This window comes from Panthera leo, chromosome D2 (genome assembly GCF_018350215.1).
Source record: "Panthera leo isolate Ple1 chromosome D2, P.leo_Ple1_pat1.1, whole genome shotgun sequence".
In the NCBI taxonomy this organism is placed as follows: Eukaryota; Metazoa; Chordata; class Mammalia; order Carnivora; family Felidae; genus Panthera; species Panthera leo.
This window is the reverse complement of record NC_056689.1, coordinates 70,299,847-70,317,072: the sequence shown is the minus strand read 5'-3', so window position 1 is coordinate 70,317,072 and position 17,226 is coordinate 70,299,847. Positions and strand designations below refer to the sequence as shown.

Below are 17,226 nucleotides of genomic sequence, written 5' to 3'. Positions count from 1 at the left end.
ATTTTGTATTTTCAATTTTTATGTTGCCACTAATTCCTTTAAAATTCTGTATATAGTGTTAAGTAGAGATGTTTTTTCTTTTCAAATGTTCCCAAGACCATTTACTAAATTGATCACCTTCCCTAAATGTATTTTTGAATTTACGATTTTTAATTAATGGAGTTATGATTTCATGATTTTATTTTATTTGCTTGCAGTTTTTTTTAAACATTAAGTCCTATGCTCATTTCCCCCAAAGTTCAAATAATAAACCACGATTTATAGGTTTTTAAGCAGTAAAATTATCTCATGATATACTTAAAACAGAAAGCATATTAAAAACAGAAACGTGGCTTTAGAGAGAAAATATTTAATCTATTTCATGAACAAAATGTGCAAAGTTTTAGAAAAGAGGCATTAGGTTTCAGTATAGAGTATAAATACATTCTTGCTTTTATAACCACACGTATTACACATCTTTTGAGTCGGTAATGAGGGCCGGTGCGCACAGTTGTTCCAAATGATCTTCTGTTAACACGTGCACCGGAAAGCATCACTGAAAATAGTCGAGATCGGTGTAGAAATACAATGTTATATAAAAATATATTACTCTGTCTACATGAAACAAAAAAGCAGACCACAAACATTTTTAGAGTTAGAGTATGGATGGAAATATCAATATGTGATGTTCTAAATTAGATTTTCATTGCATTTTTTAATCTTTGGAGAAAAAAATAAACCTTTGGAATGACAGATATGAAGTCAGCACAGCAGACCAACTGTATTTTCAAAAATAAAAACACAACTTTATCCACACAAAAGATGGGAGAGTCTGAGTCTCTAAAATATGACAAAGTTATGAGATGTTACAATTCGGAAATCTGTTTTATACATACATATCTCAAGCACACAGCAAACTCTGTCCACAAACCACATGTAAAGTAATTAAAGCAATGTAAGTATTTCGAAACTGGTTCTCAATGCACCCCTGACAGTGAGAATTTCAAACTTTAAAAAAAAAAAAAAAATTAACCTATGTAGAATATAATTAGGAAGGTATATTGCAGACTAGAGAGAAATTAATCTTAAAAGCACATGGGGGTACGGTTCTGCTCTGGAAACTGAGATATTATTAGGAATTCTAGAAAAAAAGAATTTGCCACACCAAAACCTTTCTGCTGTAGAGCCATAGCTCCTCGCTGAAACCTCTATAGAAACTACCATTGTTTTTAAAGAGAGGGAAGCCTAAGGTGTGGAGAGGAAATGGTAGTATGTATTCTACAGGTAAATCGGGATGACAGGTATCTGAGACGTGCGTGAAACAACACATTTCAACTCTATACGAGCAAAAACTTGTTGGTTTTGAACAGCATAATGAGCAGGGCAGGCAGCCCATCCTGTACATACCCACAGAATGATTGTAATTCTGGTGGCATTAAGAATAATGACCACAGATTCTAACAATAGAAGATTGTTACATGGCAGAGTCCTTCTACATTTTGAGAAAGGAACAGGTCTATTTTTACCCTTCATTACCATAGTTTATCAACTACTGTTTTGCCCTCTATGTTTTAGCAGATATTTATGAGCACAGCACACCAGAGTCATGAAAATACTGTTCAAACTGGGCATATTTAAATCTGAAGGCTGTTTTTTTCCCCCGATTTCTCAGCATTATGAGGGCTCATTTCACTTTATTTCAAATAGAAGTATGTAACCGCGTGTATTAAAAACAAAGGCAATAAATTATGTTTGTCCATGTAACTCAGTCTCAGGTTTTCAAAAATTGACAAATTTTGCCGAACTCTGTATCGCTGAAAAACATCAGGTCTGTAAGTTGCTGCTAGAAGAGGAAGGAATTCACACCATGCCCTGGCAGTCACAAAAAGGCCTGAGTATATGGTCGTTTAGCAACCCTTTGTGCTTGTTTAGTGTTTTTTAGCGTATGGTTGCCGGCAGAGGCAGGGAGGCATAGTTGGAAATACTTGTGGCTCTTTCCTTTTGGTTGGGGCTTTCAACAGAACGAAATGCCCTAGGGTGTACTCGAGAGCGCCATGCCTTGAAGAAGGGACACCCCAGACAACGGAGAACTCGAACTAGGCAAACATCCCACAACCAGGATCTAGAATTTTCACTGTTCAACCCGAACCTTGGAAAATAATGAAACCCAATCAGCACACTAGGAAATGGAGGGGTAGCAATCAGAAAAGCTGCCTAGTGCTGCCTCCTGGCCCACTGTGCCCAGGTCCTGGGTGGTCAGACCAGCTGCCCGGAAGCCAGAAGTAGCCAGTGGAACCTGTAGGTCTGCTGTGCGAAAGGGCCAAGGTTTGCTGGTCACGGAACACATGTAGACAGATCAGTAAGACCCTAACTTCTAATACTACTCTTTGTTACCCTACTGCAAGAACATGGGGAAAACAAACAATTATTCAGGACAAAATGGAGATTTATGGGTAGTGTGAATTCTTCATTTAAATCAACTATGTACATGCCACAGGAGAAAGAGGAGGAAATCTTGGCAATTAACAGTGAATTCTACTTCTAAAGTATGACACAGTAATTACCTTTTGAGTTTTACATTTCCTTATGGGTTTCAGGAATGAGATTTTATAGCAATTAGCAAGTTCTAATGATTTAAATTAGCCAACTATTTAATGAAAAGATGTTTATAATCTTGTTCCTAGATGATCACGGAGTCACAGTGGTAACATTTTACTTCACACTTTCAGTACCTAACGCTAGAATAGGTTTACTGTAATAGAATTGCATATATTTGAGTCACTGGAGTGGGGGGCGGGGGGGGGGGGGGCGAAGGTCTTACCTACCAGTGCCATTTATGACACGAGTAAGCAGAGAACTTTGTGTGTTACCAAGACTGGCCAAATACTATGCTTCTGGAACTCACTTTGGTTATTAAAATGTTCTTAAATATGACCAAAATTTTTAGGTTGTGAGACAGTCCTGTTCTAAGGATTAAGTTATCCTTTATGACAAGGTCTTATAATTACCTTTTGAAGACCAATTAAAATAGCATTGTTGGAGCTAACACTGAAAAATCTACTTAATTCCTTAATACATCCATCTGCCAAGAAAAATCCTGGATGACATCTGAATTTGAGAGAATAGTACACAAAATCTTTTGGGAAACAAAAGTATACAGTCTGTTCCAAGCCATGAAGGATAAGAGCGTATAATGAAAAGTCAAAGAGCTAATACGGTTAAGTGGATTTAAGTTAAATTTCAAAAACAATCATCACTAGGACTTTTTGGATTCTTTAGATTATTATTTACTATATATAGCGTCAAAAGATGTAGGTCTAAAACAAATACTTTTGAGAGGCAGTATGACATGGTAGTTCAGCAGACGCATCCAGGCCTGGCCACTTCCTAAATGCGTGATCTTGAATATACTGGTGGAAAGGCTTGTAACTCTTTTGTTTCGGTTTCCTCGTCAGGGAAATAAGGAAAAATAGAACCTCTCTCAGAAGGCTGTTGTGAAGATTAAATGAGCTAATACATGAAAAGCACTTAGAGAAGTGCCAGGCACATACTGAGCACTCAATATATTCAGCTCTCTGTAAATACCACACAGGCTTGAGAAAGCATTCACAGAAGCAAGTGCTCTTAATTCCGAGGGCTGTCTTCACTCTACATCTGCAAGTAGGCAGGAGTCAGGAGACCAGTATTCAAATAAAAGATCACTCACGATTCACCTTCTTAACCATTCCACGAAACTGGTCCAACGACAGCCTGTGCCAGGCACTGCTCCAGTGTCTGACGTATTACTCTGAGAACTTGAGATATGGTCACCGACGTTCCGGAGCCATTTTCTCATCTTTAAAATGGAGGTAACATCTATTTGTCTGATTCGTAGGTTACTTGGAAGCTCAAAGGAGGCAAATTGCATGAAGGCACTTTGAAGATTTTGTGGAGCACCATCAGACTGCATTACAGGCATGGGTGCAGGGTGAGTACGTGTGGACCCTCTCAAAGGAAGGTAATTAGTCGTAGTTCTGGGTTTAAGAAAATGTTCATAAAACTGTAGGCTTCTAACTCTAACATCATTTATAAATAGTAATACACTTTATTATAAAACTGTGTTTCTCTTATTGGGTCCCAACTCTATGGGGAGTATTAACATATCAAATAGATGGTTGAGAAATATTTTCCTTTAGAATTGCAATTGCAAAGCAAATGTCAAGCTAGATATTTATGGTCATAAATTATCATCATTAGCTAATAAGTAGCAGCTCCATTAATTACTAAAAGCTTTACAAACACTATTTCATTGAATCCTTATAGCGACCCCATAAAACAGGTAGAGTGGCCCCATTTTATAGGGTTAGAGTCCAAGAGCCTGCAAAGCACGTGCTCTTAACCTCTACACATTACGCAATAAAAACACCAGAATAAAAAGTCCTAATCATTTCTGTCTTTACCAAATCACATACTTAAGAGAACCAATAGATCAAAGCATTCCAAATTATGTTCTGATCCTTGCAACAAAGGTGATTTTAGAAGTTACATCAGTGCTTCCAATTCAGTTTTCCTTTAAATTCAGTTTCACTTTAAATCTTTAAAAAAAACTTCTTCCCCCCTGAAAATAACACATTGTTCACTGAAAACAAACTATAGGCAAGTTGAATTAAAATATTTATAATTTTATCATTGAGGAGAACCACCGTTGACATAGTTCCTCCCAGATATTTTTATGCAATCGTGAACTATGGAATTTAGTTTTTGATGATTGTTCTTAAACACGATACCAAATACAAGGGCCAGACTGAAGTCTTTTTAATTGGCAGATATAATAAATTTTGTGCAGGCAGAAAATTATTACAGATATCTATTTTCAGTTTTTTCCTAAAATTTCCAACCATGGACAAACAAGCAGAGAGTAACTTATTTTGGTGATACTAACCAAAAGTATTCTGCCCATAAGAGAAACTTAGATGAGAAGTTCTTGACTTGATCTTTGTATCTGTGCATGTCTATACATGTGCATGTGTACACACACACATATATTCATCAGCACGTGTGAAATATTTTTGGCTGTGTTAAGATTTATAGCTTTCTGCAGACCTAATAATACTATAACTATAGTTTTAATTAGAACAGTCAGGGGGAAAACTGTTTTGTAGTCATTGAACTTTGCCAGAATTACACTTATGGGTGATTCAACTGTAAAGTTTTTCCTTGTGAGTAGGTTAAATATTTGCTTGAGGCAGCATATTTAAGATAAGCAAAGTTCTTTTCAGGGATCCTATTAATCCTGAGTATAAATTCAGAAAAAAAAAAAAGTCCTACTGCTTGTGAAATAATATCCCAGAGAGTGATGGGAAAAATAGTGACAAAAACAGCACAATAATTCAGGGCAAAGATCCCAGGTATCGTGTCAAAGTGTGTGTGATGCCACATTACTGGCACTTTGATTAAGATGACTTATACTAAAATCTGACTCTTTTTAAACTATCACTGGACATAATTGATACAAGAAAAGCTAAAGCTAAAAAAAAAATGCAAGTCCTTATAGAAAACAGAAGGCAGACAAGGATCAAGAAGTTTTTAAAAATAAACTTTCGAGTGCTTCCTCTTATGTAAGAGGTTTATGTTAGTCATAAATTCTAGGAACCTACTTATACTGCTTTAGTAGGATTCATAAAAAATCATACTAAATCCACATAAATAATATTTTTAATGTAAGAAATAGTGCATATTGGTGACTAAGAATGTTCAATAGAACTATTTTGAAAGAAAATATAAGCTTAATACTAACTGAAAACTGTCTAGACAAAAGGAATAGAGATACATAATACATATGTGTGTTTGTATATTATATTGAAAAATTAATTACCAGGTATTTCTAAATTGGGTTAAAACCATATATACTTCTTTCCCAGGAAGTGAAATTGTTTATGTCTTTTTAAATAGGAAAAGATTAACCCAAAATATTCTCATCATGTCCAAATGGAAATGAGAAGTAGAATATTTCAAATTAGATTAAAACAGGACTTCAGCCTATTTTCCATAAAAGAATATTAATGTTATTCATTCCTTTATTACTGAATGCTTTTTATGGAAAGAAAAGGTTTATGAGGTAATTATATAATAACTTTAAACAAGATTCCTTTTAACTTTACATTATGCTTCTCTTTAAAAATAGCTTTAGCAGATTACAAATTAAATCCAAATCATGACTATGCATTTCCTTCAGAGATTTAGAGAACCTGAGTAAATGAAGCTATTAATATGTTCAAAATTGTATTTCAAAAAGAAAAATGGGCAGATGATGGTAGTCCAAAGATTATAGTTCAAATTTGTTTCTGAAGGGGGGAAAGGCATATTATGTCATCTTGCCTATAAATATTTATTGTGGAAATATAGTTTATACCTGACATTTTCAAAATCCTGTAAGCTGATTAAATCACAAACATATTGAACCAGTTGTAGTAAAAACAAGAATAGGCTTTTAAATAGTTATAAAGGGAAATTATAAGAAAAAAACTTTCCATTATCTTCTACTGGCAATTTCTTTTGGGGTTAAAAACCTCCCCGGTGTCATTTAATCACTGTATGTTTCAGCCCTAATATTTTAAAGAGTAATAAATATATATACATATTAATAGAATGAAAGTGCTTCACACTAAAACTTTCCTTGAAGGCTTAAAAGTGATTTTTTAAAAAACATCACAATAAATGATAATTTAAGTTTTGTATAGGGGAGCCAAAAAACCCCAAATCCAACGAATCTGCATACTTTAATGCTTACAGGTGAAATTTAAACCTCTAAGACAACGTATACCTATTTACTCAGATTCAGCTGTCACAATTTATTCTTTATCATAAATAGCATCACAGATAGTAATATGTCCCGAAGTCCCTTTCTCCTTGAAAGTTGTAGTATTTCTGGGGCCTCACTTATTACCCGGTAAGACTGTATTCAATCAGAAAAAGTTCAGGAATTGAGTCTGTACATCCTTAGACCTCTTTTTCTGTATATAGTTATAAGGCATTAATAATGGCATGTTAAAATAGCAAATAATTTATAATAAAAATAGACATTCTTTTAAATTGCTCTCAAATGAGAGAATCATAGAGAACAGAGAACATATTTACCACCCAGATACTCTTTAAGCTTCTGTAATGTGATTTTTTTTTTTTTTTTTTGGCTTAAAACAGACCTTAGGCCCTGAATGGCAGGTGTCCTTATACCAACATGTGGACTGGATCTTAGGTTCTGTTTAAAGTTATTGTGAAATTTATATATTTAAATGTGCTACTCGCTACTAATAAAGATAGAAAAAGTTAAAATATTTGGTTTCATTACTGTTATCAGTATTCATTGCAAATTATCTTCATAATAGTCTAGACTACAGTGTGGATTTAAGTTTTGTGCCAAATAGCACAAAGTACAAAATCATGGTTCAAATGATGGTCAGTGATTTAGCTGGTACACAGCCAGAATGAAGGAATTTGTTTATAATAGATAAGTAAATATGAAGCGTAGCTTTATCTTAGTATCAGTTGCTAGAACTGAGCAATGGGTCTCCTGGTACCCAGAGGCAGAAATAAAGCTGCTTTTCGTAAGGTACAGTGACTGGGAGGGTGGAGGCCAGGGGCTATGGTGACTGGGTAGCTGGCTGGCTTGCTAAAATACATACTTGAGCTCTACTGGAGCTATGCACCCTGGTTGTGCACTGGTTATTTGTAAAGGCTGACTGAACATAATTCCCTTCATCATACAGGCGTTGCTGTCTGTGCTACAGTAATAAAGAAACACGCTGATAGATAGAATGGCTTCAAGTGATAGGCAATCTCCAGGGATCTGCAGTGAGATGGCTGGTTGACTGGAAATGCTCTCGATTACTCCAGAGGGTATCTGTCCTCGAAGAAGCCATTCGTTGCCTAGAAAATAAACACGTAAATTACAAAGACTGTGTAAGACATCAAGGAGGAAATCAGACAAACCTCACGAAGACTAGATTCAATCAACAGACATTTACTGAAAGCCTCTAAGTGTGAGGCATTATGCTCTGTGTGAAGGACATAATGGTCACCCATGAGATGTTTCCAGTCTAATGATCTTGATATCAAATTGTTAAAATTCTTCCTCTGAAGACTGTAACTTACAAATTTCTGCTGAAATCAGACCCAATAATGAAAATATGACTATAGAGCCTTAATCCTTGAAATTAAAAATGAAACCTATTAAGTTCTAGAAATTAACTAAACAGGTCATTTTTACCAGATAAGAGTGTTCGGGAACGTCATGAAAACTACAAAATAAATGAGGGCACACAAATGTGTGTACAACTCTGTGGTGATGCTCAAGTCCTTTAAGTAATGATGAATTATTAAATACCCAAAGGTAAAAACCAAGTAATTTTTAGAAACAAATACTGCGTGTGTTATTCAGATGGGCTCAACAATGTGAATACTAAGAGATTCTATTGAGCTCATTTTCACACATAACTCTTGTTAGGCTTCACTACGTGGATTATAACACAAGTCTAATAAGCCACTAACAACCTTTAAGCTTCTAGTATCAGAAGTGTTAAGATCTCTTCATTCGTGAGCGCCTCCTCTCAGAAGGAACATATGTTCCTACTGAGGAAGCGCACATGGACGTGGACGTTCAGCTCAGAGGGCTCAGCACCAAGAGCCAGCATTTGGAAAACACAGGACATGCTTTCCTGCCGAGTCACACAGAAGACACTGAACACAACCTCATGACTTCTCAATGACTTGGGCCATTTGTACAAAAGCCAGACCACCTGCTGAGTGGTGATGAAATTCTGTGTCTACTTTTTAGCTTTTCTTTCTTTCTTTCTTTCTTTCTTTCTTTCTTTCTTTCTTTCTTTCTTTCTTTTCACTTCAAGATGAGCCAATGGACTCTGGGCATCTGCCTATATCAGGCTGCTCAGTCTCCCTTCTAGTGTATTGCCTCTAGTTCTCTGTTGATTGAAAAATCATATTTGAGAAAAACAGGTCAAGTAAGAGGAAGGAGAAGGTGAAAGGTGAAAATCTAAAGAGTTAGGTGAAGAGTTTTTAAATCATTATTTAAAAATTCTCTTTAAAACGCTTCAGCCTTCTTTGTTTACTTCTGGATTGGGGAATATGTTTTATTTAAGGTTTGGCTTTGCTAGATGGCAGATTAGTGGGGAACTTCTTATATTTTAAATCAAAGCAAACTGTGCTATTTTAATATCCAATTCTAGAAATAAAACACAAGGTTTCTTTATTATTTTTCAGATACATTACATGTGGGAATTATAAAGTTATAATATGCTAATGGTGCTTTTATACTGACTTTTTTTTTTTAGGGGGGGAGGGGACTTAAAACCTTCACATATGCTGACAACTTTATATAAATCATAGTGAAAAATGGGCATTTTAAGTCTCTAAATAACCGGCCAAGAAGAAAAACCTTCCTTTATTCATAGGTGTATTAATGTACTCTATAAATAATTTTCAAAAACCTTAAATTATCAGGACTCTTGTCTGAAAGCTTATTTGCCCCTGTACAATAAAAACAGAGCCACTATTTTGGACAAGTGAGAAAACAGTTAGGAATTTTCCCTATAGACTACTTCACTTTACTACTACCTGTATTTTATATTCCAGTGGCTTATTATTAATCTGTGTTTGACCACAGAGACTTGAAAATGTTAATTTGTCAATAACATATTTTAAAACTCAATCCACTGCTCTTTCATTACACACAGAGATGAAATTAACAGTGATCTCCAATTGATGCAGTGCTTTCAGACCAACAGACGCAGGCACGACAGTGAAGCCCACAGTGGAGGACCTGCTCTGGATCCACGGACAGCCGAAGATGGCCAGAGTTTGAGTGCCTCCTGCCCACAAAGCTGACTCCGGACATCTTCCTCCTCGCCTGCAGAGCTCAGCCCTCTCCTTGCGGGGGGTGGGGTGGTTGGTCTCCCAAGGCTCAGTCAGTCACCCCAGGGCCAGCTTCCCCGACTCTGACCCTGGCCCACCGAGATCTGTGCTCTCTGGATTCAGATGCCCAGCGGGTGGTTGCTGCCCTGGGAAAGCAGCAAGGTAAGGAGGCAGAGAGCCTGGGTCTGGGTCAGGCACACAAGAAGTGTGTGAGAGGGCATGAGGGAGGAGGCGGGAGGAAATGGGAGACTGAGAACATGCGAAAGAGCGTGGGAGAGCAGGGCAGAGGAAGGTCAGTAGAGACCAGAAGTCAGCACTTCGTTCTGGACCACTAATGTTTTACTTTCAAGTTGTTGTCCACGGTTAGTGAGGCTGGAAAGCACTGCTATAAGGCAAGCAGCAGGCTGATTCCTTCTTAAAAATTAATGAGGAGCACACAGCGATTCAAATACACATTCAAATCTTTACACAATTTACAGTCACTGGGGATACTTTGAGAATAGACGTGAGCAGGAAGTGCTCCTGAACAACTACAAATTAGTGAGTAAGGACAAAGGCTCCGCCTGGATGCTGATCACAGTAATTCATTTGTATTCAGTTACATATCCTCCAACAATGTTTTATTCTTCTACTTGAATGGCATACTTTGAGGATACGGTTTTGGCATCCATTTTCTTATAGCAAGCAAGTACTTGGGCTCAAGTTCTACCTCTGGCATCTCTGAAGAAGAAAATGTAGCTTCAGGCTTAGTAACTGGTAAATCAAGTCCTAATGAATCTTTTGAAATAAAATGAACAGCAACTGAAAAGCTCTAAAGCACCTAACAGATGCTATCTGGAAAAGTAAAAGATAATAGTGAAACAAAGAATGGAACTGGAAAAAGCCCGAGTCAAGTTACTTCAGTTAAAGTAGTATGTTTTTAAAAATATCATACTCCACCAGGGGGGAAACCAATTTCATTCTTTAGAATCGATTCTGAGATTTATATCACCGTATTACTGGAAGGTAGAATGGTAAACATGATTTCATACTGGAATATTTCCAAGATTACTCTCATACCTTCAGCTGTTAGAAACCAACAACTGGGTACTCCTTCGGTTAACTTTGTTCCCGATGGGAGGTCTAATCTTAGCTTGAACTGCAGAGTCTGTCCTGGAGATGCAGCCACTGGGGGAAGTCGAATGTTTGGAGCAGATTTAGGTAGTGTGGGTAATGTCTTCTGTTTTTCTCCTAGGAATGGGCCATCTACAACAGCGTTTTCAGGTCTGAAGACTGGGAGCTAGGAAATAAGGAAATCTGTTAATTAAAGCACAACTGCTTTATAGTAATTGTAAAGGGCTTAATTTTGGACTTCAGTAGAAAAATGAGGTTCTGTATCAATGAAACTTAATTGCCATTCTAGTCTGAATTAGAAATGTGCTTACTTAGACGTCCTTATGATTATTTTATAGGCCGAGAAACATATTTCATCCTGGCAGAAAAAGTTACCAATACTAACGAATGAAACAGAACTAAGTTCATTGTCTGATATGTTTACAGATGGTAGGAAATTAAAGTAATACGTTACCAATTTAAATGTAGGGGGTATAATTCCAATTCCAATTTTCACTGCCAACTATAAGATGATCTATGTCAGGAGAAATGACACTTATGTTATGATGGCAGTCTGTATTTTCACTTTAAATCTTAGGAATCTAAAATCCTAGAATTTTAGAAAAAAAAACTCTTGCTTTTTTTGCAGGCAAATGTGATATATCAGGAGGCAGCTTGAAAAATTTTGGAGACTTTATCCTTATCTTTAAAAAACTGGAAGAAACTTAAATGAGTTCTAATCAATCTTATTTTCAATGTGTTGAGAAATGTGGCTGCTAGAGTTTCCTTTGGGAGGTTATTTGGTAATGACTCACCACAGGAAACGACTACACATTAATTTAAGAATCGTTAAAAAAAAAAAAAAACACCTTGACAACCCACCCCACGTGATATGTGTGGTATGATGTATCTCTATACATTTTGTTTTTAGACATTTAAACACAGATCGGAGTCCTCTTTTTTCCTCTTCTGAAAGTTCAAATTCACTCCAATTTCCAGTATCTTAAACACTCTCGGCACAAATGGAAGTTTTATTTTAACAAGAACAGGGCATTCTTGAACTGGGCATTCGCTCGCTACTCTATCTACCTGTTGTACCCCCAACACTGGAGATGGTTTAACCACAAGTGTCTCTGTCTGTGCTGTGAGCACTTCAGTAGGATTCTTGAAATGATACTCTTCAACTTCTACTTTCAGATTGCTTACCACAGAAATCGTTTCTGTTTCTAAATCCATCACTTTAATTTGATGATTATTGGTGTCTGCTACATATAATAACTGGCCATTCTCTCCAATACACAAGCCTCCTGGTTCATTAAAAGTTGACTCGGTGAAGCTGGAAGTGATAACGTTACTTGCGTCTCCGGTTCCTGCTAATGTCGTGCAGTTTTTTGTTTTGGGATCCACAACTTTAATCTAAAAACAAAGAACAAAGAAGTACACATCTGAAGGCCAATCTCACGTTCGTAGTAAAGCGTAGTATCAAGCAAACCAGAGAATCCGATTGCCATTAGCATCCTTGCTAAATGTCAGGAAAAGAATAGGCATTTCCGTATTTTCTCGAAAAGCCAAACATTCAAATTACAGTCTCAGGGGAGACGCTCCATTCTGAGAGCTAAAAACTACGTAAAACTCCCAGTTACGTCTTATCTTCCAGCAACAATCTTTGATGAAATATTTCTGGAATTAAAAAAATAAAGTAAAATTCTTTTCCTGACAATGGGGCACAGTTGAACTGACTTTCTTCTCTCTCATGAGCATCTAACCCTGGCTGAGAATTGGCTGCTTATGTTAAACCTAATGATTCCCAATTGTGCCTCAATTATGTTAATTTATGGTATCATCACAAGGTAGTAACATTTATTTTCCACTAGTTTTTATAGAAAAGAAAAATGCAATAAAAATGGAAACAGTTGAATAATCTGTGCAATAGAGGCAAAAATGGAAATGCTGAAAATGGAATTATTTGCTAACAGGCACTGCAACTATGCAACAGCTCAGAAACGTTCCTTTGTTAGTTGACATATTAATTTCCCTGTCACCTGCCTTCTTTACTGTGTTACTAAGCAGCTTTGATGGATTGCAATTCACAATTTTTTGCTGTAGTCATTGGGAACGTGTTTAGTCCCTTCCCCAGCTCATAGTGCCATCATATGCTCTCTGCAAAGAAAGGACCAAGAAAAGAACAGCAAAGGCTTATCCATAGTTGTCAAAGACTGTTACTCCTCTCTATTTTAAAGTGGCTGTTGGAGGAGGCTCACAGAGCTTTCAGCATTTTAAATGCCACAGATGCAAAGCAGGGTATTCTACAATTCAGTAAGGACTCACCTTGTGATTATAAGAATCTGCCACGTAAAGTAAATTCCTTTTCTTGTCCCAGGTTACTCCAAGTGGGTGCTGAAGCTTGGCATCGATTCCTACTCCATCAACATCACCATAAGCAAATAAATTCTTTTTTTTTTTTAAAGAAAGAAACAGCACATATTAAAAATTTTACAGTGCTACAGTATACGGTATAAAGTAAAAAGATGACTATATATGCTAGTTAAGTTAAAGAGGAAATGGGTCTGATTGTTTTTTTTAATGTTTACTTATTTTTGAGAGATAAAGAGACAGAGCATGAATGGGGAGGGGCAGAGAGAGGGAGACACAGAATCCGAAGCAGGCTGCAGGCTCTGAGCTGTCAGCACAGAGCCCGACGCGGGGCTGGAACTCACGAGTCGTGAAATCATGACCTGAGCTGAAGTAGGATGCTTAACTGACTGAGCCACCCAGGTGTCCCGGAAATGGGTCTAATTTCACATAAATAGGCCTGGGTGTTTGATTTAGACAAGAAAAACAAAATGACAGAATTCTGAACCTCTTAATTTGTGGTGCTTGATAGTTTTATCCACAGTAATCACACCTCTAGCCAGGAATAGGTCAAGTCTACTAATCTGATGCTCTTTCCACCCTACTGCCTAATACCTAATCTACATTCTCCTCTTCTTTTGGTAATCAATATTTTATCCTTCCTTTCCTCCTGAAGCCTTGACGTGTGTGTAATCAAGCAGAGTCAACATCCAACTTCTCTTGGATGGTTTTGCTACTTATGTTCCTTTATAGTCGCATTTCCTTTGGCCTCACTTCCACTTTAACTTACGTCGAGGCCACGAACTCTGTCTCCTAAAATCTATTAACTCTTTGCAATTCAAGAACCACAAGCCTGGCAGGGTCTGGGCGCAGCATGCAACAGTGACTTTCGGGCATTACCATGGGGTCTCGTTCTCCTCCTACAAGGTGCCTCACCGCCCCGTCCCTCAGTGACACGGCTCTCACGGTGCTGCTCTCGCTGTCTGCTACAAACAGGCAGCGCCAGGGCTCTTCAGAGGCCAGAGAAAGACCTGAAGGCTGGGCGAAGCCGGCCTTGTGAGGATACGCATTATTTCGGTTCTCTTCATTTCCACTTCCGGCGAACCGAAGGCAGGTTCCTTTTTGTAGCTCACTAAAAAAAGACAAGTTCATAGGTGGAATCAACATGGTTACATTGTATCCAATTTACTTAGCAAATGAATGTGAACAATGAAATCAGTGGTATAAATAAGCATTGTTAGAAGCAAACTATGATCTTGGCCTAAAGAGTGCAAGTCAGCTTTGCTTTCACTGTAGTTTTTCTTTTTTAGAGAGAGAAAGAGAGAAAGCGAGCGCACGAGAGGGTGAAGGGCAGAGAGAGGGGGAGACCGAGGACTCAAGCAGGCTCTGCACTGCCAGTGCAAAGCCCGATGTGGGCTCGAACTCCCAAACCATGCGATCATGACCTGAGCAGAAACCGAGTCAGATACTCAACCGACTAAGCCACCCAGGTGCCCCTTTCACTGTAGTTTTTCTAAATCATTAACTTACTCACTGTGTAAGGACACACACAAAATTGAAACTATTCTGAATGGCTAGCTAGGAAGTCCCTGACAAGAATAAGGATCATATCATTGACTAGATAATTTTGGGTTTTTTTCCCCCTACAAAATGGCCAGAGAGAGGTATAGCTGGATCCCACCTTCACTTCCTACAGGATGATAATGCTGCTTTAATCAAATGTAAAACGCATTTCTTAACATACAATAAGAAATTTCTATTTAGAGCACTCTGCAAGGATTCTTTTTGTAACATGGAGAAAGTTTTACACTTTGGCTTCCAAGTTTATGCTGGAGGAACAGTAAGGAAGACGTGGTGTGTTGAAGGAAGGGAAGAAGCTCGCTCAGGATGCAAAATAATGAGACTATGTGCCCATCATCTCCAGATAGGGTGCAGCAGGCACAAGTCCAAAATGACCACCAATCACTTAGTAGTTGATATGTCACCCATGCTAAGTTAGAGAACAGGGGATACAGGCAAAGGGTTATAGAATATATAAAATATGGGCACTTATTCAAGAAACTTCTAAAAAAATAGAGTCATAGAAATACATGGGATAACTACTACACCAAATTAAGAGGTAATTAATACGAGTCTTAATTTCAAATAGGAGTTTCCTTAATTAAATAAAAAAGAGTGGGGAGAAAAAGTACCTTCTAAAATGTTAGGAGTCTTGCCCACTGAAGATCAGTAATAAAGATAAAGCATCCTTAAAATTATGATACGGGTCCATGTGATCTGACTGGACATTTTCCTATTACGAACGACAGTGACAACTCTACTTTTTTGGAAATTTAGTTCACTCTTGACCATCTAGGTCGAAAACAGCCATCACCTACAACAGTAGATTCTGGCCAGTTTTGCTACTTCTTTCTACTGTTTATAATGATGCCTCATATTAATGTTTCTGGTCACCTCACGGTTTGGGCTACTGTCATCTCATGCCCAGAGATCATCACAGCCCCATCACTGCTATCTCTGTCCCTAGTTGTGTCCCACTCCAGATGCTGCCAATGTTCTTTCAAAATCACAGATCTAATCAGGCCACTTCCCAGCTTAGAACTTTCCATATAGGCATGCAGAATAACATTCACATGTCTTAAAAGGACACACAAGGCACTTCACAATTCGGCATTTACTCACATCACTGGTGTCATTTCCTGCCTAGAAAACCTCCCCTTTCCCTAACTCCTACTCCCCTCTCAGGTTTCAGTTTAGCAGCTTCTTCCCGGAAGCCTTTCTGGATAGCTCCTATCTTATTGCCATCGGGTGTTCTTATTCACTTTAAAGGACTGCTGCAGTGATCCCTTTTACACACAGCACTGGCATTTCCCAGCTATTTTCTGTTTGGTGATCTCATTCTTCCTCTGTTAGTCCACTGAAGAGAGCAACATTTAAAAAGCTTTATTCTTAATACAGTGAATATATTTTATCCCTTCAGATTAGCACAGGCCTAGCATCCAGCATGTTTAATAAGTAGGTAAGACGATGACTAAATGTCGCCAAACAGCACACACAGCAACACATGCGCACACACACACACACACACACACACACACGATTTGGAGCATCTGGTATGTTCGATCATCTATAGAACTACTCCTTCCTACTGATAAATATGTCTAAGATGATTAGCACTTACTTTCTATGGTGATTAAACGGTCTTTGTGGTCTAGGACTTCCATTCATTCATTTATTCTATAAACCCTTACCGAACTCCTATTATATACCACATACTATGCTATGCACAGGGGACATAGAAATGAATGAGAAAGGGTGCCTTAAGGGACAGTGTAGTAGAAGGAAACAGTTATGTAAACAAGTACAACCAGGAACGGGGAGGGGGAGGGGGAGAGAGAAGGCACTTATCAGCACAGTAATGTAACTACACAGGGGGTGCAGTGAGGTCATAGCAAAGAATATGCATAGTTCTACCTGGAGTGTTAGGGAGAAGAAACAAGGCTCTACAGAAAGGATATAAAAAAAGTGTGCAGAGACACTATTTTTTCATCTTTATATCCCCAACAGTGGCAGCAAAACTCCTACATTTACTGTATATAAACCAGGCACTAGGCTGAGCTCTTCATATATATTATTAATCCTCAAAACAAGCCAAGGAAGTAGATATACATAAGGAAACGGAAGGATAGAAGGTTAAGTGGGCTCTCCTAAGCTCAGAGAGATGAGTGGCAGAGTCGGGATTCAACCTGAGGCATGACTACAAAACCCGAGCCATTAACCGCTCTGTCACGCAGTCCTCCAGTGTCTGTGTTAATGAGCGGGGATGTCTGGACTGCATGTTAGAGATGTGCCCACAGCTCCAGTTCTGTCTCTAGATGCTCCATAGGGCCGCTCTTCCCA

General features: G+C 37.9%; 1 protein-coding gene and 1 long non-coding RNA gene across 6 annotated transcripts in view; one reads left to right on the top strand and one right to left on the bottom strand.

Moving 5' to 3' along the window:
• LOC122202769 overlaps nucleotides 1-17,226 on the top strand; it is a 52,230-nt gene that overhangs the window by 34,819 nt on the left and 185 nt on the right. For 4 of the 5 annotated variants that reach the window (XR_006194871.1, XR_006194872.1, XR_006194870.1 and 1 more), the window contains 3 exons: nucleotides 3,854-3,946; nucleotides 9,705-10,044; nucleotides 11,117-12,328. This is a non-coding gene — a long non-coding RNA (uncharacterized LOC122202769). Of the gene's footprint in view, nucleotides 1-3,853; nucleotides 3,947-9,704; nucleotides 10,045-11,116; nucleotides 12,329-17,226 lie in introns of those variants that run through there. The other variant, XR_006194873.1, reaches the window with a different exon arrangement.
• NHLRC2 (NHL repeat containing 2) overlaps nucleotides 401-17,226 on the bottom strand; it is a 59,159-nt gene continuing 42,333 nt past the window's right edge. Inside the window, exons 7-11 of the mRNA XM_042909290.1 lie at nucleotides 14,227-14,458; nucleotides 13,303-13,425; nucleotides 12,181-12,390; nucleotides 10,942-11,161; nucleotides 401-7,884 (exon numbers count right to left, since the gene is read on the bottom strand). Coding sequence (XP_042765224.1) covers nucleotides 7,628-7,884; nucleotides 10,942-11,161; nucleotides 12,181-12,390; nucleotides 13,303-13,425; nucleotides 14,227-14,458 — 1,042 coding nt within the window. The 3' untranslated portion in view covers nucleotides 401-7,627. The remainder of the gene's footprint in view (nucleotides 7,885-10,941; nucleotides 11,162-12,180; nucleotides 12,391-13,302; nucleotides 13,426-14,226; nucleotides 14,459-17,226) is intronic.